Source organism: Nilaparvata lugens, chromosome 2, assembly GCF_014356525.2.
Source record: "Nilaparvata lugens isolate BPH chromosome 2, ASM1435652v1, whole genome shotgun sequence".
Lineage (NCBI taxonomy): Eukaryota > Metazoa > Arthropoda > Insecta > Hemiptera > Delphacidae > Nilaparvata > Nilaparvata lugens.
The window spans coordinates 19942579-19968754 of NC_052505.1; the positions used below are offsets into that span (position 1 = coordinate 19942579).

General features: G+C 34.7%; 1 protein-coding gene across 2 annotated transcripts in view; it reads right to left on the bottom strand.

Annotated features, from left to right (window-relative positions):
- LOC111053267 (nuclear factor NF-kappa-B p110 subunit) overlaps window positions 1–26176 on the bottom strand; it is a 54056-nt gene that overhangs the window by 2687 nt on the left and 25193 nt on the right. The window contains exons 10-17 of one of the 2 annotated variants that reach the window (XM_039420754.1): window positions 23244–23458; window positions 16519–16669; window positions 15755–15796; window positions 9020–9070; window positions 7393–7428; window positions 5209–5244; window positions 2617–2709; window positions 1138–1197 (exon numbers count right to left, since the gene is read on the bottom strand). In XM_039420754.1, coding sequence (XP_039276688.1) covers window positions 1138–1197; window positions 2617–2709; window positions 5209–5244; window positions 7393–7428; window positions 9020–9070; window positions 15755–15796; window positions 16519–16669; window positions 23244–23458 — 684 coding nt within the window. The remainder of the gene's footprint in view (window positions 1–1137; window positions 1198–2616; window positions 2710–5208; window positions 5245–7392; window positions 7429–9019; window positions 9071–15754; window positions 15797–16518; window positions 16670–23243; window positions 23459–26176) is intronic. The other variant, XM_039420755.1, reaches the window with a different exon arrangement.

Here is a 26176-nt window from a genome sequence, read left to right on the forward strand (position 1 = left end):
AATGAATGTTTGTATACTGTGAATGATTTCTTTTTGATTAAATGGGTGCAGTTTCTGTAGTAATAGTGGTATATGAATTTATGTATTAAATTTTTATGTATGAATTTTGATTTCAAAATGTAATCTGACAAAGTCAATGTATTTCTTGTGAATATTGAATGACCAATAAATTCTATTCTATTCTATTCTATATGAGAAAACTTTAATCATCAATTTCAAGATTCTTTTTTGAAATACTCGACCCACTGAGTCCATAGAAGTTTGGGTTTTGTCTCTACTTCCAAGAATAATACAATTTTTCTGTAAAAAAACTAAAAGTTAATCTGTCCAAGAATTACTAATGTGAAGACCCAAAGCGATTTCTCCTATTCTACGATTTTTAGCAAACCATTCTGGTTCATTGCGGACGACTACTCTACCTAATCTTCGCTACCTAACCTACCTTACCAAACCTACCTACCTAACCTACTTCTAACACCCCTAACCTTATTAACCTGCCCTCCCTAATACAGTCATAAAAGGCAATTGGGCAGGGAAGCCCGCCTCCCAGCCGGAACGCGAAGCGCGGAGGCTGCTACCTAACACTATACAGTCGTAAAAGACAATTGTGCGGGGGAAGCCCGCATCCCAGCCGGAGCGCGAAGCGCGGAGGCTGCTACCTAACACTATACAGTCGTAAAAGACAATTGTGCGGGGGAAGCCCGCCTCCCAGCCGGAACGCGAAGCGCGGAGGCTGCTACCTAACACTATACAGTCGTAAAAGACAATTGTGCGGGGGAAGCCCGCATCCCAGCCGGAGCGCGAAGCGCGGAGGCTGCTACCTAACACTATACAGTCGTAAAAGACAATTGTGCGGGGGAAGCCCGCATCCCAGCCGGAGCGCGAAGCGCGGAGGCTGCTACCTAACACTATACAGTCGTAAAAGACAATTGTGCGTGGGAAGCCCGCATCCCAGCCGGAGCGCGAAGCGCGGAGGCCGCTATCCAACCCTATGTAGTCATAAAAGGCAATTGGGCGGGCGAAGCCCGCCTCCCAGCCGGAGCGCGAATAATTACTTAAAAATTCAAACTGTAGGCTACTCTCAAGTAGTAATTATTGGGGTAAAGATGAGCTTGAAGAGATTCAAGCTTGTTTTACCTGGTTTCGAAATTTTCCTCTGTGCTCTTGAACTTGAAACTTCACAGAAGAATTCAATACCTAGAAAAAATTATATAAATAATTTATTTGAGGTTTATGATACAACATTAAGATTCCAAATCCTTTTCTCAGAGAATTCACCCATACTGGTTTTCCTCAGGAATCTTTAAATTTTATTTGATTAAAAGTTGAAGCAGTTGAACTATCTAAATTTTTCACTTGTAAGCTTGATTGCAATGCAATTATTATTATTATCTTAAATTAACAAAAAGCATTCAATGCTTATTTACCGTATGCATTATCAAAGAGAAAATATAGGATAATCGGCTTGATATTTGGAAAAACATATACAGAGTGAGTCATATGTATGGGAACTCTTCAATAAATTGGAGACTGTTGTAGATATAATACTGTAACTTTCAGGATAAGTTATTGGTCCAAAACTCTACCTTTTGACGTACAACTGAATTTCAACCGCTCATAAGGGGGTTACTTAGGGGTTGTAACTGGAATATTTTAAATGTAAACAACCATTGTGTTATACATCATTTCAAAGGCCTTTTCAAAACGAGAAAGATGACATAAATAAAAATGTTCTATGATACTTGTATCCAAAATGGCGGCTGATTGAAGTTGTAGTTTTTAAGGTAATGAGGGGTTGTAATTCGAATATTTTGAAAGTAAACACCCATTGTGTGGTACATAATTTTAAAGGCCTTTTTGAAACAAGAAAGATGGCATCGACAAAAATTTTCAATGATACTTGTATCCAAAATGGTGGTGATTGAAGTTCTAGTTTTTAAATAAATGAGGGTTTGTAACTCAATTTGAGTTACAAAAATGTTCTATGATACTTGTATTCCAAATTGCGGATGATTGAACTTTATCAGTCAGTTCTTTAAAAACTAAAACTTCAATCAGCCGCCATTTTGGATACAAGTATCATAGAACATTATAATTATGTCATCTTACTTGTTTCAAAAAGGCCTTTGAAATGATGTACCACACCATGGGTGTTTTTACATTTGAAATATTCGAGGTAGGCTACAACGCCTAAGTCACCCCCTTATGAAGGGTTAAAATTCAGTTGTACGTCAAGAGGTAGAGTATTTGACCAATAACTTATCCTGAAAGTTACAGTACTATATCTACAACAGTCTCCAATTTATTGAAGGGTTCCCATACATATGACTCACTCTGTACATTGGGATATCTTCTTACCCTATATTTTTTTCTATGGTATTATCTGTATGTAGTGTTTGTTTTGTTCTACTGGAATAAATCGATATAATAAAAGTGTACTAGTGATTCTCTGTAATAATTATACATTCAAGTAGCCCTTATAAAATACTCGACTGGACAACCAATACATAAATTATTATAGAAAGCACATGATGGGAGATAACAAATTGACAAATGCATACTATGCTGAGATGAAGATGAACATTGAAACTTCAATTTGAACTGTGCGTATTTTACCTGATGGACGCTGATTGGAGGGATGAGAGAGAGCGCCTTCTGGATAAGCAATAGTAATGCCATCTTTAGTCTTTCTCTCACGCGGAAAGGGAACTGGAAACAATTGAAACACTTAGATCAAAAAAGATTGGGCAAAATTTATAGAATTTTTTCAAATTCAAATTTATTTTGTCAATCAAAACAATTACAATTTCAAAGAAAATAGTATAGAACTGTATAGGGCCGGTTTCCGAGCTCGGGAATTAGCTAAGTTCTAGACTTTAAACAGCTGGAGTTAGAAAATTGGCTTTCCAAAATGGGGCGTAGTCGCAGCTTTTATAACAGTAGTCGCAGTTTTTATTTTCTCATTTCTATAATTGGAAACGGTTTTCCTTGACGAAATTATACATTCCTAAATAATTCAAAATAGCTCAAACTTTACACTATTTTCTCTTTATTTTATTTTGTGTTCAAATGTCTAGTTTTTCGAAATTTAATTCAAACGTGACTATGACAATGACTGCGACTACGCCCCATTTCGGAAAGCCAATTTTCTGACTCCAGCTGTTTAAAGTCTAGAACTTAGCCAAATCCCGAGCTCGGCAACTTTCCCATAGTATAGAAATAAGAACTGTTCCAGAATAAGAAGTGAAACGAATCAGTATGAATTAAGAATAGAAAAATGTATCCATTCAGTTCATGTAATGTTTATTTACCGTATGTATTAAAGAGAAATTGTGTATTTTTAACTTTTTTATTAGATTATGTATTATTTCAAAGAGAAACTATAGCTTAATCGGCTTGAAATTTCGAACAACATATATATTCTTATGCTATATTTTTTCTACGTACTATGTACTGTTTGTTTTGTTCTACTGGAATAAATCAAATTTGAAATTGTTTTTTTTTTTTAAATTATAGGTACCAAGAATATTTAACACTAACAGAAAGTTTCCAGAATAAATGGAAGAGATAGATGATTTGGGTCTTTTCAACTCTGTCTTATAGCGGGCGATTCAAAAAGGTATTTACAACTTTGAAAATTCATATAAATCTTATTAAACAAGGTGCAGATCTGGTTTTTGTGTTGTTTTTAAGGAAAACACTTCAAGTTTTTTTACCTTAAAATAAAGATTTTCTATGTGACTTCCGTTGGTTATCCTGCAGACATCCCATCGATAGTCGATTTCTTCCCAGACTCGCACTAGCATTTCAGGAGTAACTTGCTCAACAGCAGCGCAAATCCTTGCTCTAAGTTCAGGTAGTGACTGGTAAAGGAGCTACATACACTATATCTTTTATTAAACCCCACAAGAAAAAATCCAGCGGTGTCAGTCTGGGGAACGAGGGGGCCATGCAATTGGCGCATTACGGCCAATCAACTAATTTGGAAAGCGTTCATTAAGAAAATTCCGGACGCCAGTCAGATAGTGTGGTGGTGCGTCATCTTTCATAAAGATAACATTTTGTTCTCGGTCATATCCATCGATCTGTGGTATCAACATTTTTTGCAACATATCAAGGTACACTATGCCGTTTTTCATACCAAAACACACAGCTAGCACGCTCGGGTCCAGTGAAGGCAGCCATCTTTGACGTAACTGCCGCTAGCGCTTGTGCGGCGCGACCAGGCACTAGCGGACTACGTGAGTCAAAACTTGGAGGGGTTTCCTTTAAAACAACACCAAAACCAGCTCTGTACCTTGTTTAATAATATTTATATGAATTTTCAAAGTTGTAAAGTCCTTTTCGAATCACCCGGTACAATTATTCATTTATAAATGATCAATTTCTTTTATTAGTAAAATACATAATAGAACAGATTGAAAAATTTATCTGATTGTGCTTCGAATTGGACATCATCAACTGGAATCATAACAGAATGAAAATAATGGTTATTAAAATGAATGTTTAATAGTTATTATCAAGGTATATGTCATGTACACAATGTATGTATTCTAGGTACATTGGTTATTATCATTACAGTATGTTCTATTATTTAAATTTCCGTTGAAAGGTTGGCAACAGCCAATATATATCCCACTATGTGCCGGTTGCACAAAAGCCGGTTAAATTTTAACCGTGATTAATTCCACGAGAACCAATCAGAGAAGCCGTCTTTTCAAAAACATCTTCTCTGATTGGTTCTTGTAAGGTTAATCACGGTTAAAATTTAACCGGCTTTTGTGCAACCGGGCCTTTTTGTTTTAAAATATCTATTAAAATCTACCACAGGTTCACACAAAACTCAAATATGATTACAACACATCTTTAGTGAAAAACCAAAACCTCTGGAAAATTTATTTTCTTCCTAGTTTTAAGTAGAAAAAATGAGGTCAGTTAAGTTTTTTTCTGAGAGTGTTTCCTTGAAAACTCGAATTATAATGAAGGGTCCTACTGTGGGATCCTATGGAAAGTTTCTTTTTCAAATTGAGAATTGAAACAGATAGGATTTAGATGAATAGATAAATTGACAAGTAACAAAATGCACATTTTTGCTGATTGATGACGTAGCTTCATTTTTTGGCTTTTCAACTCCGTAGCTTTCTATAAAAATGATCCTAAACATGTTGAAAAAACATCCTAAAAACATGTTGAACAGTTTAAATTTACCTGGAAGGGCAGCTTGACTTATGGCAACCAATGCATCTGAAATCACAACAGAATCAATGAGGTTGTTTCTAATAGTTACTACAGTGAGGTCCACGTTATAATGACAGTATTTGATCAACTTTGGTTTTGCTTTCCTTGTCTATCTTCCGACAAAGCCGGTGGTACTATCCTTTTCTAGGTCTCCAACGATGCCAATTATGTTTTTGACGGTATAGAAATATAATTATTGAATGTATAGAATCGTTATCGCTATTCTTCTATCTTCATCCACTGTCATTATAACGTGGACCTCACTATAGTGTATTCAAATTTATTGATTCTCAAAAAAATATACAACACTTTCAAGACAAAAAAAATATATATAAGAATCCACACCTGAAAAGAAACCCTGTGCGCAGGTGTGAGTTGCAATATAAATGTTTTTCAAAAATATTTAACAAAAATGATCCAAAACAAATTTCTTGAAAAAAATACAGAATAAAAACTAGTACTTAATAATAAAGAGGATACTAAAAATAAAGGAACAAAAGGAGAAAAGACGAAAAAGGCCAAGAAGAAAAAAGAAGACGAAGAAGAAGCAGAATGAAGAAGAAGAGAAATTATTATTGTATTATTTTGTAGAGTATTATATTTTTACTTTACTTAGTCAATCCTCTTTTACCGTTAGGTGTTGAGGTTTACGAGAGCCCTCCATCTTTCTCTTTCCTGCGCCTTCCTTCTCACTTCTCTCCACTCCACGCCTCTCTCTTCCGCCATCTTTCGAACACCATCCTCCCATCTCTTCCTCGGTCTTCCTCTCCCCCTCCCCCTAGCACCCACAACCTTGCACTCCCAGACCCTCCTTGGCAGTCTGCCAGTCGTCAACCTCATGTCCCAGCCACCTCAACTGTGCGGCTTCAATCGTTTGCTTCAGAGGTTTGCAATTCAGCCTGTCTCTGATGTTTTGGTTCTTTATCCCATCCCTTGTTTTCCCCGCTACCCTCCTCAAGTACCTCATCTCTTGGGCCTGCAGCTGACTCAAGCTTCTTTCAGAGAGCGTCCATGTTTCGCAAGAGTAGGTTAGGATTGGAACATACGTAGATCGGAAAACCCCTAATTTGGTAGCCAGGCTCACCTCCCTTTTGCTGAGGAACTTTCTAGATAATGCCCAGTACAACCTTCCTGCCACTGCTGCTCTATTGAAAATTTCTTTATTCATCAAAATGCACAAATGCACAATGCACTATTGCTTATTTCGTTTTTCATTCTTCCATCACAAGCAATAGGAGCTCCCAAGTACTTGAAGGACTCTACTTGCTCCAACTGTCTTTCCTCGATGAATATCTCTTGTAATATATATTATTGTATTATTTTTTATTGCTATTGGAAGGTTGGCAGCAGTCAAAACTCATCCAACACTTTCTTTTAACATAATCAATAAATTTAATCTTCCATACGTTCACACAAAACTTTTAAAAGAGCCGTATTCAGAGATGATTTCAACACGTATTGAGTATTCGACAAGAACCTCTCGGAAATTGATTATCTTCTAGTTTTAAATAGAAAAAATGAGGTCAGTTTTTTGAGAGTGTTTCCTTGAAAATTCGAATTATATAAAAGTTATATAAAAATGTATATAAAACTCAGAAATAATTCCTGTAGTTGTGTAAGTTGAAGCACTGGTAACAAAAGAATTGGAACATGCAATGGAACAACTAAAATTAAACTTTACACTTTTTTTGTATTTAAACACGACATGCAGTCAATTATTAAGTAAATAATTAAAAACTATTACTTACTGACAGTAGTTATTTACTTAATAATTGACTGCATGTCGTGTTTAAATACATAAAAAAGTGTGTTAATACATAGCAGCTCGGAATGGATCAAGAAACCATCATTATTAAAAGTAAATATAAATATGGAAATAAAATAGTTTCTTAGCTTCTTATTTGAAGAAGAGTGAATGCGTCTTTGTAACCTTTTAGTTTTGTTATGTTCTACTATTGATTCTTCATATTTGAGTGTCAAGTGTTTGTAGTTTTAACAAATTTATAAATACTAGTAACGTTTTTCCAGCATTATTTAGATTTGAAGGAGATGCATTTTCAAGACTTTTCATCTTTGCATTGGATGTTTCATTGAAAACTGTTATTTTCTGACTTAGGAAAAGCATAATTATACAAAAATGTTGAACAAATTTACCTGGATCTGCCATTTGGAAATGGATGCCAGTATTTTCTGAAATAACAAATGGAAAACTATGAGTTGCATGTTTGAAATATGAAAAACATCACATTATTGTAAAATCATAAATGGATGGACAAAGTCAACTTTGGGGTTGAGCCAGCAAGACTAGTTTGTATTGCTATTGATTCACTATCAAACACTTCAATCCATTTAAATTTGTAAAACGTTAGCAATTGACTATCACAATAATTACATGAATTACAAAAGTCTAATTACGAATAAATTAGAACCGGCCAGAGCAGTAATTTGTGTATTCAAAAGTTTATGGTGTAAGTCCTGAAGAGGTGCATATTGCTGTAAGGCGATCATCCTTTTATAAATCATGGAAAATAACTAATTGACCGAGCGAAGTGAGGTCTAAGATTCAAGTCGACGGTTTGGCATTTCTCTTAATGTTTAAATGTTCATCTGTTTTTATGTTGCGCATTTACGGCGAAACGCGGTAATAGATTTTCATGAAATTTGACAGGTATGTTCCTTTTTTAATTGCGCGTCGACGTATATACAAGGTTTTTGGAAATTTTACATTTCAAGGATAAGATAATATAAAAGGAAAAAGGAGCCTCCTTCATACGCCAATATTGGAGTAAAAATCAGACTATAGAATTATTCATCATAAATCAGCTGTCTAGTGGACTATAATACTACCCGTTCAAAAACATCGAACATCTTGAAAATGTATCTTTCCATCAACGTTAGTAGACAGTTGCAGCCAGACCTGATAACAGCGCTCACACTCACATTCCGGGACGACACGTCACGGTACGATAGGACAGAAAGCTCTAAATTTATTTAGGATTTTTTCTAGACAGTTTAAATTGATAAATTATTCATTAATTTTCGAGAAAACATAACAACAGGTCAATGTAACTTACTGAGCGCGAGGTCTACTGTTCACAGAACTACTAGTTTCTTGATAGGACAACATTATTGTTCAATAATATTGTAGAAAATAAATAGCTAGCACCCTTGAAATATTTCTTTCAAATTAATCACAACTAGTTTTGACATTTATATCATTCTCAAGTAGTGTTATTTGATTTGAAAAAAAACCCACTTGAGAATAATTACATAAAAATGGAAACTAGTCGTGTATGATTCAAAATGAATATTTCAAAGGAGTTAACTATTTTCTACAATTGAACAATAAAGTAGCCTAATTAAAATATTTATATTTTCATTAGTTTTTTGTGTGTGGCATCACGCATTCACTGGTTGCTCATTAAGAAGCACAATTATCAAATTCTTATACAATTTCAATACAATAATTTAATTCTATAGAAATTGAAATTTGCCTTTTTTTGTAAGCGTGAAACACTGACATTTTATTATCTTTTATAATTCCTATCTCAAACAGTTAAAATTAAACTACTGACATTTTATTATCCTTTATCTAAACAGTTATAATTAATTAATAATACTTTAGTTACAATTAAGATTAAGATTGAGATTAAACGATACAATAATATAAATTGTAATATTTTGTTGAAGTCACTGTGATATTTTACTGTTATATTTAAATAAATAGGCAAAGATTATCCTAGCCAAATATTTAAGCAACAGAAAATTAATGTCAACTTACTAGGTTTAAGATTCCTTGTGTAAACTCTGTCAGGTACCAATTCGCCATATTCTGAAAGGAAACAATCAAATTGATCATACATTTTAAAAGATAAATGTTTATATCAAATATCAAAAAAGCCAACTTTCTGACACCATTCAACTTCTTGAGACGACTGAAATCTAATAACATCCAATGTCTTGATGATTTAATACAGTACCGTAACATAATTTCATTTTTTAAAGCAATTTAGGATTATTACTGTTATATTCAATAAAATAGGCAAAGATTATTCTAGCCAAAAATTCAAACAATAGAAAAAGAATTGAGAAAAAAGAATGTCAACTTACTAGGAGTTAGAAAATGACATTGAGTGATTTCTTAGGTGTAACTTAGGTGTAATTACTTTGAAGACATTGAAAAAATGTATATCTGTTCAATACCAGATAACACTGGTATTATTGTTACTTCGTAACACTGCTATTATTTATTGAAATCTATCTAAATTTGACAAATCGTTCTTTGGAAACTTCATCGTTGAAAACAATACTTTCTGTAAGGAAGGATTAAAATAAGTGGAAATCGACTGTATTAAGTCAGTAAATGAGTATAGAGTTGATTTCATATCACAGGATACTCCTAGTGAAATAACGTATACAAATTCCTTGTTTCAAAAGCCTACTACAGAGTGTACGTTCTGTGTACAGTAAATTGTTCCAGTTCCAATCGTAAATTGTTCCATCACGTGACTAGAGCAAAATGTTCCCATGGAACACCATTTAAAAATCGTTGGTTCAAGCTTTTGGCGCGCACATAAAAAGTTGATTTACACTAAAATGTTCGTTTACTAGCTGCGTGAATGAAGAAAGGCTGTTTTACAAACTTACCGTCTAGAAAAGTGTGCATTTCTTTTATTCCATTACTTTCAAATTTTCTATAGAGAAAAATTCATTTAATGAATGGTTATCAAACATCATATTGTTGGTTATGTATTCTATAGCTATGCTATGGTAAACAAACTATCAGCGCATGCGCAGAGAAGCAAGCAGACTACAATAATCGACCAATGAGAGCTCAGATAGTTGGAACTATACCAGGTCGGACAATTTACCACGCTTCGACTGTGGGGCAGGATTTTGGAACTGGAACTGGTTTCTGGTACAGAATCTGTCAAAACTCTTCCCATGGAAGGCGGAACTTTTTACCTGGTGAATTTTGAATCGGACAATTTACCACATTCCATGTACACAGAACGGGCCCATTGTGAAGGATTTTGGTGGTAGAAATCAAATCAAATTTATTTGTTTCCAACATTTACAGTATAAACAATATATAAAAAGATATAATTGAAACAACACTCACATGGACACGCAGGTCTGTTTGTGAGTTGTTTGAGTTCGTGATTACATTATTTTAATTATTATAACTTGAGAGAAATTCCTGGAAATTAGATTTGGCTAGGTACATTGTATTGAAATGAAAAGAATAACTTAAATAAAGAAGTAAATTGAATTATGATATGTTAAATAATAGAAATTATTATTCAATCATAGAAATATTATAATATTACTAATATTGTAGCACAACTACACACATACAAATCACACATACAGGGAGGGGTAAGACTGCCACACACACAACACACACATACACACACACCAACATTCTAAAATGGCTGTTAGATGCATTTAAATTCATTGGTTGATTACTGATAGAGGTAGAGAAGATGAAAATTCGAAGCTCAAAATAATAAATATATAGAGGAATAAAATTTGTATAGAATATAGGTCTACAGTAGAATAATTTGAATCGAAAGCCTGGAGTTTAACCAACCGCGTTTGCGCGCAGCGGGGCTAGACGTACGCAGATCTCAAAATCAGATCACATTCGTCGTTATTTAAGGCAGATAACCACCCCCGCAATACTCTTTTGTATTGGTATATTGAGCATTCCCCCGGCTGACTAACAAACAAAGGTGCATTCCGCAGAATTACGTGAACCAGATATGTCACATTTCTGTCGCAGACAGATCTCATATTACGTGAAACACCAGAATGATGGAGATATGAGCCGCGGGTCAGGTAATTGTGTTGAGAGGAATTATTGAAAACAATCTTATTTTTAAATGCATAGGTCATAACAGATTTGATGAAAAGTTTTTTTATAGTGAGAACATTGAAAAAATTGAACAAGAGATCTGATGAATAAGTCCTTTCCAGACCTAGTCCAGCCTTGATAATTGCTTTCTGAGTTATAGATAATTCTTTAATGTATACATCACATGCACCGCCCCATGCAATAATACCGTATGTCATGATGGATTGAGCAAATGAAAAATATACCATTCTTAATTCTTTAACATTGAGGATACCATGTAATTTAGAGAAAACGAAGATCAACTTTCTCAACTTATTTTTCAAGTAGGCTATGTGCTGCATCCAACTCAGTCTATTATCAAAAATGATACCCAGATATTTTATTTCATTTACAGACTCAATTGACCTGCAGTCACATTCAACATCCCACTCACGACCACACATGTGAAGTTTAAGATCCAACTGGGGAGGTGGGGCACGTTTTTTGTGAAGAAAAATAGGCATGACTTTGGTTTTACTAATATTCATACTAAGGATATTGCTATCAAACCACTTTTTCAGTCTCACTACACCACTATTTGCGGTCCTGTACACATCTCTCCAGCTATCCCCCTCAAAATACACAGCAGTGTCGTCAGCAAATAACAAAATTTTCCCCATAATATTGCTTTCGATTATGTCATTAATGTACAGGAGAAATAGAACCGGACCAAGAGTACTACCCTGGACTACTCCATAGTTTATTCCCTGAACATTACTGTATGTATTGTTGATACTCACAATCTGTTTACGCTCAGACAAGTAGCTATTGATCCATGAATGAGCTATCCCAGCAATACCAAATTTATACAGTTTTCTCATCAAGATGGAGCGGTCTATAGAATCAAAAGCCTTGGTGAGGTCAACAAATAGAAGAAGAATGTATTTATTATTATTAATACCCACCCTTAAAAAGTCGCTTAAGCGATAAAAGCAGTTTTCTGAGTTGCAATCGTCCCTGAAGCCGAATTGAAACTCAGTGAGTAGGTTGTTAGTTTTTATGTAATTAGTTAATTGTTTTTTAAAACATTTTTCAATAACTTTTGAGAAAATACTAAGTAATGATATAGGACGGTAATTATTAAGGTCAACTTTACTACCTGACTTGTGGAGAGGGATTACTTTGGCAAGCTTAAACAAATCAGGGAAAATTCCGGTTCTGAAACTACAATTTATGATGTGGCAGAGCGGGGTGAGAAGAATATCAATATTATTTTTTATCAAGTTAGCGGGAATATCATCACAGCCAGGGGCAGAGCCCCCCCGAATTCCCATCACACATTGGCGAACGTCCTGTTCTGAAACCTCTCTAAGAATAAATCTGGATTCAGAGTCAGGTGGTGTAAATGGAATTGTTCTGATATTGGCATTATTTTGTCTTATTTTTTGAGCTAGATCAGCTCCTATGTTAGCAAAAAAATTATTGAAGCCATTGGCAATATCTAGTGAGGAATTCAATGTATGGTTATCACTGGAGCATGAGCTTAAGAATTTTGTACTGGAAAAGGAGTTTTATTGTTATTTGAACCAGATATTTCATTAATTGTTTTCCAAAATTGTTTAGGGTTGTTAGTTGATTCAAATATTTTCTGTTTATAGTAAGCTTTTTTAGTTGTTTTAAGAAGTCGGCTTAATACACGGCGATACTCGGTGTAATAATTTATCAGTTGCACATTAAACGGCTGTCTTCTAATTACTCTGTGTAAATTATTTCTTTTTCTAATTGCCCTGACAAGGCTTAAAGTGATCCAGGGCTTCAGTCTTTTATCAGCACTCCTCCTCGGATGGGACGAGGTTGAACGCTGATACACACTTTGAATTAATTCAATAAATTTAGTTGAACTTGTGTTCGGGTCATCCGAGGAAATGACCTCGCCCCATGGCTGTACAGATAGAAGATTTGAAAATATTGCAAGGTTTGTTCTCTGATAGTCATAATTTGAACGAATTTCCGGCCTATTTATTATATTTTGTTTTATAATTATACCTATTGGATAATGGTCTGTGATATCATACTTCAATACTGACGGGAAAAGGGAATTAGTATCATGATGTTTAACGAATAAATGGTCAATGCAAGATGATGAATTGGCTGTTACTCTAGTTGGTACGTCAATACAGCAAACGAAACCAGCTTCATATAATGTATCAAGGTACCTACTGCTAATGTTATTAATTTGGTCGCCGAGAATATTGCAGTTGATGTCGCCAACAATCAACTGGATAACTCTATTATTATTAAGTTGATGATGATGATTATCAATATTGTTATTATTATGATTGATATTATTTTCTTGATATCTATCCCCCAACCCATCGATAAAGCTAGCCAGGTCAACTCCGTGACAACGATAAACACAAAGTAAATTGTAGCGTTGATTATCCTTATCACAAACCAGATTAAGACACCGCAATCCTCCGACATTCACTTCACAGCAAGAATACAGCAAACTCGAACTCACATAAACTACTATTCCATCATTCTGATTGTATTGGGTAGACGTTTGAAATATTGCATACCCATCAAGCTGGTCCGCGCATTCAACTCCATCCATCCAAGTTTCAGTAAGAACTATGACATCGAATTTAAAATTGATGCTTTGAAGTAAAAGTAATAATTCATCAAAGTTCCTTCTATAACTTCTTATATTTAAATGAAACACACTCAATCCAGACTGACCATTCATACTTAGGAAATCACCATACACACTGCAATCATCAAACACACTACAACTTACATGCCTAAAATCAGTTAAATCATCCAATACATTCATAGCTCATTCTTCGCTCGAGCCGTTAATGATAAAATATTAATAAAGTAACCAACAAAATAAGTTTTAATCAAAATTCATTTAAAAATTAAAAGTAGCTTCCAATCTATTGGGAGAGAGAAAAAATTTAGTGATAATATAGATAAATGATTAAAATAAAAAAAAAACAAAAAAAAACAAATATTCCGAGCTTATAGATCAAGATAAAAATATATACTACATATCAAAATAAATAATTCTGCTATAATACACTTTTGAGATTCATTATTCAGAGAAGCAGGATAGCTTTAATGAATTTATGTTTTTAACTATTAATAATTTTGTTTATGATAAAGATTTTATAAATGATACAAAAGGGATTACTCCCATAAGAAAAGGAAACTCCAGACTGAAATTTTAAAAATTGGATACTTGAAAATGGAATAATAAATATAAATTAAGTGAATAAAAAGTACGTAGGCTATCATTAATATAAGTAGATATGAAAATAGAACTTATTGCTCAGAAAATGAAGAGGACTTTTTTATGATAAATGAATAATTGATTGATTGAAATAGTTAACGAATTAACTTACTAATAATAATAAGAAATTAATTGAATTTCTGCTTGAAATAATGATAGATATCATGAGGAAAACATAATTCGGCTATTCATGGCCCGCTATTTAATCGATATGAAAGAAATCGCCATTTAAAAAAAAAAAATAATAATAATAATGAAGAGTAAATTTTAAATAATAGCACACAATTTATGAAAAACATATTAAGAGATTCGAAACAACATGAAACAGAATTGTAATAGTCCATATTGATAAACTTATATGATCAGAATAAAGTTATTTCGATTTCACTAGCTATAAATAATAAAATCAAAGTATCCCTTATATGTGACTTACAGTCTGTTTAATCGCACATATGAGCCTATCTCACCACGCTTTGTCGAGATCCTTAGCGTCCATAATTTTCCTTATGGGACCATCAACGGTTTTCCGCACGTACAGCTTCCCTTCTCGTGCCCACGCATACGCCAGCATATTCTGCTTTACATAACTTTTAGCTATGCCAAGTAAAATCTTGTTTTCCACGGTGAGGTGTTCATTCACAAAGATTTTTCCCTCTTTGAAGTACTCACTTAGAAGATTAGTCTGAATTACTTTCATTTTACGAGCAGAAACTAACCAGGCAGCACGACATCTTCTAGAAGTAAATTTCACAATAATAGAGGGATGAAGAGAGTCTTTACACTCACCGCATTTCCAGGTCTGTTTCCTGGCACCCATCTTTCGAAGATTATCCGAATTTCCGACTTGGCAGCACTCCGAATGAAATGATTTTTCACACGCGGAACATAATATAATGTTTTTGGAATCCGAAAATTCAATATTGCACGTATAACAAAGCTTACTCATTTTGCAGGTTAGAATATTACAAGTGTAGAACGGCACGAACGAATTTATCTACAGCGCCAGAGCTGATAACCTTTCGCTCAGACAGTCAGAACCGAACTGATAGAAGGTAGCGTAGTTTGTAAGTACTCTAGTTTTCATAACGGTCTTCCATGAGTGCTTGTTTATTACAATTATTATTGTAAACATTAAACACTGACATTGAGACTTGGACCGTTGGTCCCGGCTGCCTAAAAAGCCGCTGTTAGGTCATTTCAGAGACCCTGAAATCGATCAGTTGCGACCTGAAAACCCAGACACCAGTCCTAAGCCGTCATGCCACTCTATATTATTATTATATAACCTGACATTGTTTTGACGTTATTTAACTGTAGATTGTGAAATGTACTGTGATGAGATATTAGCTTATCTTACCTAGATGATAAGATATAAATTCATTACTTGCCTGGAGCAATAGCATCCTCTTGAATGGCTTTTTGCAGTTCCTCTGTAAAATAAGATCGAATTTAGTCAATTGAGCAAGACTGAAATCACAATTTGAACAAAAATTTTCTGAAAATATCAATTTTTTAGAAAGTTATTTAATTTACTAAAAATGACCAAAAATAACTTAGAGTTGAGTTATTTTTGGTAAATCGAATAACTTTCTCAAAAATTGATATTTTCGGAGAATTTTCATTTTATTAGATCAACAATACCATGAAGAATCTATCTTCTAAATATCATGAATATATTACTTACCGAACTTGAAATGTTCTGTCCCAAAAATTTAAACTTCAGGCGCTCATATCTCAAAAAGTAATGATCGAAAAAAAAATGTTTTCCTGAGAAAACTTTTTAATTTGGCAGCTTGATGATATACAAATCGAAAACTTTGAAAAATATCACCAGTAGAAAGTTCATTTTTAGCCTTTGCACAGCCTTAAACATATTAATATCATCATCTGACCGCCAAGCTGAACTAAATCATAATGAATTGAAGATGAGGTGATATTATATTAAGTGTTTATATAAAAATAAATATTTGGTTGAAAAATAAACTTGATACGAAAACATCTCAAAAGAGTATGAAAAAAATTTATTCTGCAAAAATACGTAATTTTTCATTATAAGTAAAATAATTTTTATACTAGAAAATGGTAGGAAACATTTTGAAAACGATAGAAAAATGTCCTTCATATAACATAGATTTACAAATGGAATATTTACCGGAACTGTATACATCAGGTATCATTGTTTCTGGTGGTGTGGGATAGTTTCTGATCTCGGCTGAGAATGATATACTTGAAGAAGCGTTCTCTTCATTTGTGCTTTCAGCCATCGCCTCATTTGGTATTAGGGAACTGAACAACAAGGCATCCTGAAACGGCAAAAAAAACCAGTTAGAAAAACCGGATCATTCAAACTGAGGGCTATTGGAATCAATGGAAATAAAACAATAGAACATGAACTGAAACTTTTCAGAATTTGAATAATATCTTTCGAGAATCAAGAATTTTATCTGCCGTGAAACTTTACAAAAAAGCAATGATCATCGTCAAACAATGGAATAATTTATAATACAATAATTTTTTCCTCCACCTACTGTCTAAAGTACTTACTTTACTCCCTGAAACCTAATACTAAAGTGTCACTTTTTCGCTCTCGGTAGTAAAAAACAGAAAAACTCCCTAGGGAGGAAAAGTGACTCCATTTATATAACATGGGAAGCATCTCTATTTCAAAAACTCACATTGTAATAGGTTAGAAGGTCTAAGCTCAGATGAGAAAGCGTAATAGAGGTGTATGTCATTGAGTCAACTGAATTCAATACCACAACAAGAAATTTGATCAACTCATGAAATATATGTCTGTATGATATAATATTCTTAATATTAGTAGACGATAAAAATTTATACAATTTTGAAAATATTTTATTCTATTCAAAATACCAGCCAACAAATATTTTTGATCTGCAATTCAAATCTGAACCGCGTGATCTGGAGTCAGCCATTTTTGGTAGCTGCTCAGCTGATATAATTGTTACAACTTTTGCCGATAGATAGCGCAATCGGCAGTGCCAATCAGACGACCGGTTTTTAGGTTTTAGATTTAGGTTATGTTGTTAGGAATCATTGTCAACAATATGTAAGTTATTAGAATGATTTTATTTGCAGTTTCTATAAAAAAATGTAGATGGAGGAAAAATGTTGTATACATCACGAGCGAAAAATACTTTTTCCTACAGATACCCTGAAAAGTGACCATTTGTGCACTGATTGCAGGCTGCAAAGAATCACTTTTCCGCACTAGTGAGCAAAGTGAGTACTTTGCATACTCCAGATTTGCAGCATGACAACGCAAAATAGTTAGTAGGTTATATGGAGCACCAGTGCAGCAAAATCAAAATTAAGTTGGTAACAGTGACTGCTGTGGCTGCTATAGTGAGCAGAGGTGCAACGAAGCACAACGCGCTAATTATTAAGTAGATATTATAACCAAGGACAACGACAGCACAGTGCCACCACAGCACACACCACACAGCTGCCCCCCGCCATTCAAACACTACTACATTATTCAGGCAATTTTACCCATAATTACCCACTTTTCATATTCAATGGTAACTGTAGGAAAAAATTAATGTGAAATACGTGCGCAAAGTTCGTTTGCTGCACTCAAGAAACCATTCCGCCCTCGCCTACGGCTCGGGCGTAAACGTTTCTTTCGATGCAGCAAACTGTCACTTTGCGCACTAGTTGCACAAATAACTATTTCTCCCTCAGGAAAATTGCTGCCCTCGGCTTCGCCTCGGGCTTCAAACTTTTTCCCACAGGGAGAAAAAGTCGTACTTTTCACTCTAGATACACAAATAACTATAAAACAACCACTGTCGTAAGTAAAATAGTTGAAACAGTTTAGGCATAACTCACACTAAGAGCTTGTTCACATGACAGCGATTTACGCTCGGTTGTCGCGCGGTTGGCAAATCGCTCGGTTTGCCAGCCTCGTACACATGACAGCGATTCAGGAGCGGTTTGCGCTCGGCTATGATAAATAATTACTACAATATCTATGTACTCAATCTTTATCACTATATTACTGCTTCTTACATTATTCATATTACTGTGTGTAAAATATTATCATGCTGGTGTTATTTAAAAAATAAAATGAAATACATAATGAAATTTTGTACTAGCCCTAGTATACCTAAGGCTGTTTTTGCTCCTGTGAACTGCTGCTCTTTGAAAAAATGTCGGTTATCTCCTGTCAAGCAGACCTTCACAGAGCTCTATTCCGGTTATCCGAGCACTCCATGTCCCAAATGCACTTTCTTTTCGCCACAATCTTTTTCTTCATCAATAAACAATCCAGTGTCAAAGGATTCTAGGCCTACTTCCATATTTCTACTATAAACTACTTGAAACTAAACTGAATTAGATACTACTATCAACTATGATCCTCTACGAACTAACTTAAACTGAACTTTATTATTATTATGATATTTTTGTTGTGTGAAGCCACAAATTCTGAGCGGTGCTCAAGTGGCATACAACATGTCATTTTTAGAATGGAGTCACATGAATGCTCTAAAACACTCCTCAATGGTATAAGGACAAGCCTCTACCAGTGTCCTAATTATCTTTGAAACAAATAACTTATAGCTGCTACACAGCCTTATATCCTCAGGAATGCAATTAAAACACTTGAGTCTTGAATAATACGGTCCCTTTTCGAGAAGAGTCAGTCTATGGATAGGGAACTAGAATAATCCTGTATTTTTACCTCGTGTTTCATAAGTATGACAAATTCGGTTAGCATTAAAAATATTTTTGTTTTTGAACACAAACGAAACAACTTCAAGGAAGTATATCGCTGGAACTGTAAGTAGTCGGAGTGCCTTGAATATGATCATACAGGAGAAAGATGGACCCACTCCCCCCAAAATCCGAAGTGCTTTTTTCTGCATTTTCAAGTTTGTGTTCAAATGAATTCTTTCAGCCCCCCAAAACAAAATACTAAATCTAATGAGTGAAAGAAATTACCCATGGTAAACCTTTAAAGCTATCTTGAGATTTGAATTCGACTTAACAGTCCTCAGAGCAAAGAGAGCATGGTAAAGCCTTTTCTGGAGTTTCTCTATGTGACCATCCCACTTCAAGTTTGTCTGCAATTCAATCCCCAGAAACTTTGTCTTATCAGTAGCAGGACACTCCCATCCCACAATAGCTGGATCATTCTCATTACCTCTCATAGAGAACTTAATAAAATTTGTCTTGCTTAGATTAAGCTTCAAGGAATTATCATAAAACCATCCATTGAGCTGCTGTATGGCAATCTTAGCCTTCTCCATGACTTACTAACTGAACTGAGAATTGTAATAGAATACATTTTAATTGAACTGAAATTGTAATAGAATGTGCACTATGTTAACAGCTCTGCTCGAAACCGCTCGGTTGACTGAAGACATGTGTACGCTCTCATCCCTGCTCTAGTATATCGAGCCGCCCGGCAACCGAGCGACAGCCGAGCGGTTGTAGTCTGAGACTACAACCCCGCGATTCGCCGGCGACTACTAAAACCGAGCGATGCATGTGTACGGCACCATGTGTTTCCCTATACCTGGCAATCTCTCGGTTGCTCAACCGCACGACAACCGAGCGTAAATCGCTGTCATGTGAAAAGGCTTTAAGGCCGGTTGCAGACGAACCACTATCTGGGATGTGTTACCGACATACTTCTGAACAATACGACAAACGCAGAGAGACTTTCACACTACATTCGAGAAAACGCGCATTAGTGCAACAGTTTTCAGATGTTTGTATCATACTCTGGTGTATCTATTAGATTTTTTTATCATACAGCTGATTCCAAAGTTACAGCGACTGTGATTGTGGTACAGAAGCTAGGGGAAGCGTAGTGCTCAAACTAGTAGTACCACAATTGCAAGGAAAATAATCGCATACTACAGCGCGCAACGCCATGTGGAAGTAGCAGTGCCAATGCCATGCCTGCCAATGCATTCTATATGCGCTGAGTTTGTGGTACCACAGATGGAAAATAATCGCTCCCACATCCCACATGCGATCTGCAACCGGCATTACGCGACTAGTCGAGAAGAGACTGCGACTGTAGTCTCTTCTCGACGCAGCATACGTTTTCAAATAGTGACACTCAGACCAGTCGACTCTAGTCTCCGCGACCTCGCAACTGTGAGACTGAGTCGAGCCTCGACTTGAGTTGCGTAGTACCGTGCAACGACCTTATAGAGGTAACGTGCATTTTTAATGAAAGTGAGGTTATGTTTTATGAAAGTGATGTTTTATATTTTTAGATAAGACAATAATACGAATTAGATAAGATAATATATTCATAATAATCATAAAATTTGTTACATGCGCAGAAGTGAAGAATTGGATCTCACATTTTTAATAATGTGAAAATTAGATAATGGAGTAGCATGGAACTGAAGTATTGACAATGAGCAAAAAGGTTGAGAGACTGGAGTATCGTCGACTGGAGTCATACGATTTGAGTCGAGGTAATGTGAGTTGAGCCTTAAGGTGCGTACAGACTCTCGCTCTGCTCCGCAACCGAACGTCACTCCAGCAGAGCGATTGATGATCGACCGGGGAGCAACAGTGGTTCGACCGGGGAACGCGCGAAGAGCTAACATCTTCCGTAACGTTCATGATGGGTGCGTGGGCGGAGCGACTGTGGTTCGATGGTGGTACGAGGGCGGTACAAGGGAGGAGCGTGCTCGGTGCGGGTTGGAAGCGCGAATATGTGTACGCAGCTATACATTTGGATATTATATCTTCACACAAAGGACGACAGAATGTTCTTAAGGCTGTGCAAAGGCTAAAAATAAACTTTTTACTTGTGATATTTTTCAAAGTTTTTATTTGTATATCATCAAGCTATCAAAATGAAAAGGTTTTTTCAGGAAAACATTTTTTTCGTTCATTACTTTTTGAGATATGAGCGCCTAAAGTTTAAATTTTTGGGACAGAACATTTCAAATTCGGTAAGAGATAAATAAATCCATGAGATTCAGAGGATAGATTCTTCATGGTATTGTTGATCTAGTAAAACAAAAATTTTCTGAAAATACCAATTTTTAAGATAGTTATTCAATTTACTAAAAATAACTTTTAGTTGAGTTATTTTTGGTAAATTGAATAACTTTTCCAAAAATTGATATTTTCAGAAACATTTTTTTACTAGATCAACAATACCATTCTTTAAATCTAATGGATTTATATCGTACCGAATTTGAAATTTTCTGTCCCAAAAATTCAAACTTCAGTCGCTCATATCTCAAAAAGTAATGATCGGAAAAATGTTTCAAACTTTTTCATTTTGATATCTTGATGATATACAAATCAAAAAACTTTAAAAAATATCACGAGTAGAAAGTTTATTTTTAGCCTTTGCACAGCCTTAAGCACAGATATGAGCCAAGCAAGCTGAGCCTTCCTTGTATGGCACACTCTATTCCTGAGTTTAGATCCCAGCTATGTAGGTCTTCACACTACAGCTTCTTGAAGGAACTTTGATTTAAGAGAATCATAATTTTCATTCCGTAGATTGTATGAGAAAGTACGAGGATTGTTCCAGAACTAAGCTATACTATTTTTTATAGCCCTATAAAACTGAAGGTGATGCCCACATAAGCTCTTAGGCTTGTACGTGGGTAATGAGTGAGAGGGATGATGATGAGAGATGACGACTACTTTTTAGGTAGTCGGGATCGACAAATTATCGTCTCCTCCGAAAGACGGGGTGACCGTATCTTTGTGAGCGGGGTGACCGTGATTGTGCTGTGGTCAAAAAACTTTTGCCACGGTCGAGATTCGAACTCGGGTTCTCTTGGTTATTAGACCGGCGCGTTATCACTTACTCCAACGAGCCATCCAGTGGCTCTAGTCCCTTGACATCACAGGAAAATGCTGAAATTTTTAAACTTTCTTCCAGGTTTAGTGAAAGTGATGTAAAATTTTCATGCGGCTTTTATGATTCATTCGTCAGTTGGGAGCAATCCAGTATGGAGATATCACTCACTTCTAATGCCGAATGGAAAATACGTAGTGACATCAGTTTTTTAACGGAAAACAATAAAAATACAACTGAAATTCACCGCAAGTTATGTAGTGTGTATGACTAATTTCAAGATTTGGAGAGAGTTGCTAATGATTTTGTCAAGCGTAAGACTACAGTCGGTGTCTTCAGACATCTTTGAGAATATTTATTTTATTAATTTTATTTATTTTAGAATATCAGTATTTATTTTATTAATCTTCCATTAATTATTTTTTATCTTACTGAGCTGAGTGTTTTGTTTTTCTTATTGATTCTGAATGTGAATATTGTGAGTTTGAATAAATAAAATTTGAATTTGAATTTGAATTTGAAATACAGATGGAAATAAATTGGAAGTTGCATTTGTTCAAATTCTAATTAATGATTGATTATTATTAAACGAACATCCCAATTAAATGCTGTAAATCACCCCGAAAACTTCTGCTACTGCAAATACTGACAACAGGGTAAACAGCTAGATGGAAATTCGATGAGTGCTACTATACAAAAATTATTTGTCAGCCCGGGAATCGAACCCAGTACGGGGTTCGTACACAAAATAATACCTTGGATTGCTCGTAAGTGACGAATGAAACATGGCAGCCGCATGAAAATTTTACAGCACAGTCACTAAGCCTGTGAGAAAGCTCCCAAAAATTGTCAGCCTTTTCCTGCCATTCACAGGATAGTAAAAATAGTTTCAGCCTTTCCCTGCCATATTCAGGGAAGTTTACAAAATTAGTGTAACTAGTTGAATAAAATTAACAAAGTATTATTATTATAAATATAATAATAATATATATAATTCAATAAACCAACAAAATATCATGTACAGAATACGTGTAACTTAATTCTGGCACGATCCTCGTATTTACCTTGATCATGACGAAATCATCCTCATCTCGATGTGGTTCTATGAATCTGAGAAGCGGGTCTGTGTTGCTGGACTGCAGAACGACCGATGCAGCTGCACCAGTTGGCAACACTGTTTGCCAGTCATCTCCAAACCTATCCATTTGTGGATTGCATGTCGAGTCGGGTGTTGGATTTGTGAATACAACCGAGTCCAACCTTCTCCTCTTTGTAGACGCTTGAATAGAGAATAATAGCATAGGTAAATTTATTTATTTATTTATTTACTTATTTATTCATCGTCACATTACATCAAGTTTTTGAGTTTTTGAGTTTTTGAGTTTACCATTCATATGACTGAGTTTACCATTCATGACCACTCATATGACTGGTGACATGCCAGTATTACCATAGAGAAACAATAGCGTAAGTAGATATCCCATGGTATAGGGCGTTTATGTTGCAACTTTTACTGTTATCTTAAGCCGATTACTGTCGATTTTACTGTTTTGACCGAGTGTATGAACGGCACAATATGAGAGACTACCAGCGTCATAAAGCTTCACGGGAAAGAATCAAGTGGACTATCAGCTTGAGATAACCGTAAAAGTTGCGACATAAACGCCATATACCATGGGATATCTACTTATGCTATTGTTTCTCTATGGTAATACTAAATCCAAATTATTATATAATTACTGTACTATATATTTAGTATTATTGTCAAATGAAAATAATAATGAAAAATGCATGATTATACATAGAATGTCTTGATGTATACTAAATAATTGTTTATAACGTCTATATTGAGGGTTAAGTGTAAGAGAGGGCCGACTGCGCCCTAACTTCGCCCTCCCAGGTATAAAATAAAGGCAGTCATTCTATTCTATTCTATTCTATATCTATTCAACTATTAAAATTGTGAAATGGAGAACACGGTTTTTCAATTAGAAATTTTCTGACTCCTTTTTTGAAATTGTTTACCGAATTAATGTCTCTAATGGCTGCTGGTAGTTGACATAAAGATTAGTACATAATAAAAACATTGAAATAAGTTGCTCTTGGCACAACACAACACAAAATATTGAATAATCTGATTAGATACGATGTAATGGTGAAACATACTTTTTAAAATTCATGATTATACAGTATAGACTATTTTCCATAGATATGACACACCATGTAAGTTTTATAAATTGTACTTATACTCCGGTATTTTTTATATTTATAAGTTTTAATCATGGGCCTACTAATAAAGGGTGATTATAAAAGGACTTTACAACTTTGAAAGCACATAAATATTTATCGGAATTACTTACAGAATTGAGAAAGGTGTCATTTTATTACATTCCACAATCACAATATCAAATTTTGTTGCAAAACACTTCAAGTTTAAGGTGTGCGTATTATATGGTTCGATATGACAGAAGACAGCCGTTGGTAATGCGACATACATCCCACCGACAAAAGATTTCTTGCCACACTCGTACTCAGCTAATTTTCTAATTTCTAGAAAAACTCAAACTTCTCCGTGGAAATGAGGTGGTGTACCGTCATGCTGAACAATATGAACAAGTGCACTTTTACTTACAGCATGACGGTGCACCAGCTTATTTCCACGGAGAAGTTCGGGATTTTCTAGACAATCACTTTCAACTTCGCTGGATTTACCATGCAGGATCAATTGCATGGCCACATCGCTCACCGGATTTAACATCGATGGAGTTTCATTAAGGATAAGGTTGATGTTACGCCTCTACCAGACAATCTTAATGACCTCCGAAATCGGATCACATTTGGATCGCTACGGTTGCACAAGTTACGCCTGATATGCTAGTACGAGAATATCATGACAATATATATCTATATATAATCTATGCTTCAAACTGAAATATTTAATAACAATTTTTTACAGAATTAACCAATTAAAAGACTTGAATATTTTGAGAACGATTTACTACGCTTATGCTCATTCACTTTTCCATTATAATATAGAAGTATGGGGAGCAGCGTATGACACTCATTTTAAAAAACTTTTTATAATACAAAAGCATATTATTAGAGCTGCGCTTGGAAGACCCAGACTCTATCCCAGCAGATTAATATTTGAAGAGATAGATCTACCAACGTTACGTCAAACTTATGTGACAAATTTAATTATTTTTATTAATAAAAATACACATCAATTTACCCGTCGCACAATCCCTTATAATATACGGCCAACTGTAGTAAATGCTTTCAATATTAACTTTACTTCATTAACATCTAGTAAACACCAATTTGAATATCAGAGTAATAAACTAATAAATAAAATTCCGGAAGACTTTATTAAGGATAAAATATCAAAAGCCAAATTGAGATTAATAAGATCTTGGGTAAAACAGAACTATTATTTTAAAATTGAGAATTGAGTTGGCTAAATCAACAATTTTTGGCAATATTAATTGTGTAAAAATTATTAGAACTTGACAATTTTTATATTATTTTTCTGTGTATCTATATTTTGTTTATCAAGTACTTGACTATTGATAAAATTCAACATCCATAAATTATTTATCATATATCAACAGAATTGTATCATTTGTACTGCTGTTATTAGTTAAAAAATGTATTTCTAATTTTTAGAACTCGTGGCTGGAGCTCAAGGCTTCTTCTTCCAGTCACGCCAAAAACTATTGTAATTTAATGAATATTATGTTTGTAAAAATATTTTTTGTATTTGGTAATAAATTCATTTATTATTATTATTATTATTATTATTATTATTATTATTATTATATCGTGGCAATACATATCATGGCAATATATATCGTGGCAATATTTCTTGCCACGAGTGTGACAAGAAATATATTATCGGTGGGATGTATGTCGCACTACTAATGGCTGTCACATCGTGGCTGTCACCCACACCTCAAACTTGAAGTGTTTTGTAACAAAATGACACCTTTCTCAGTTC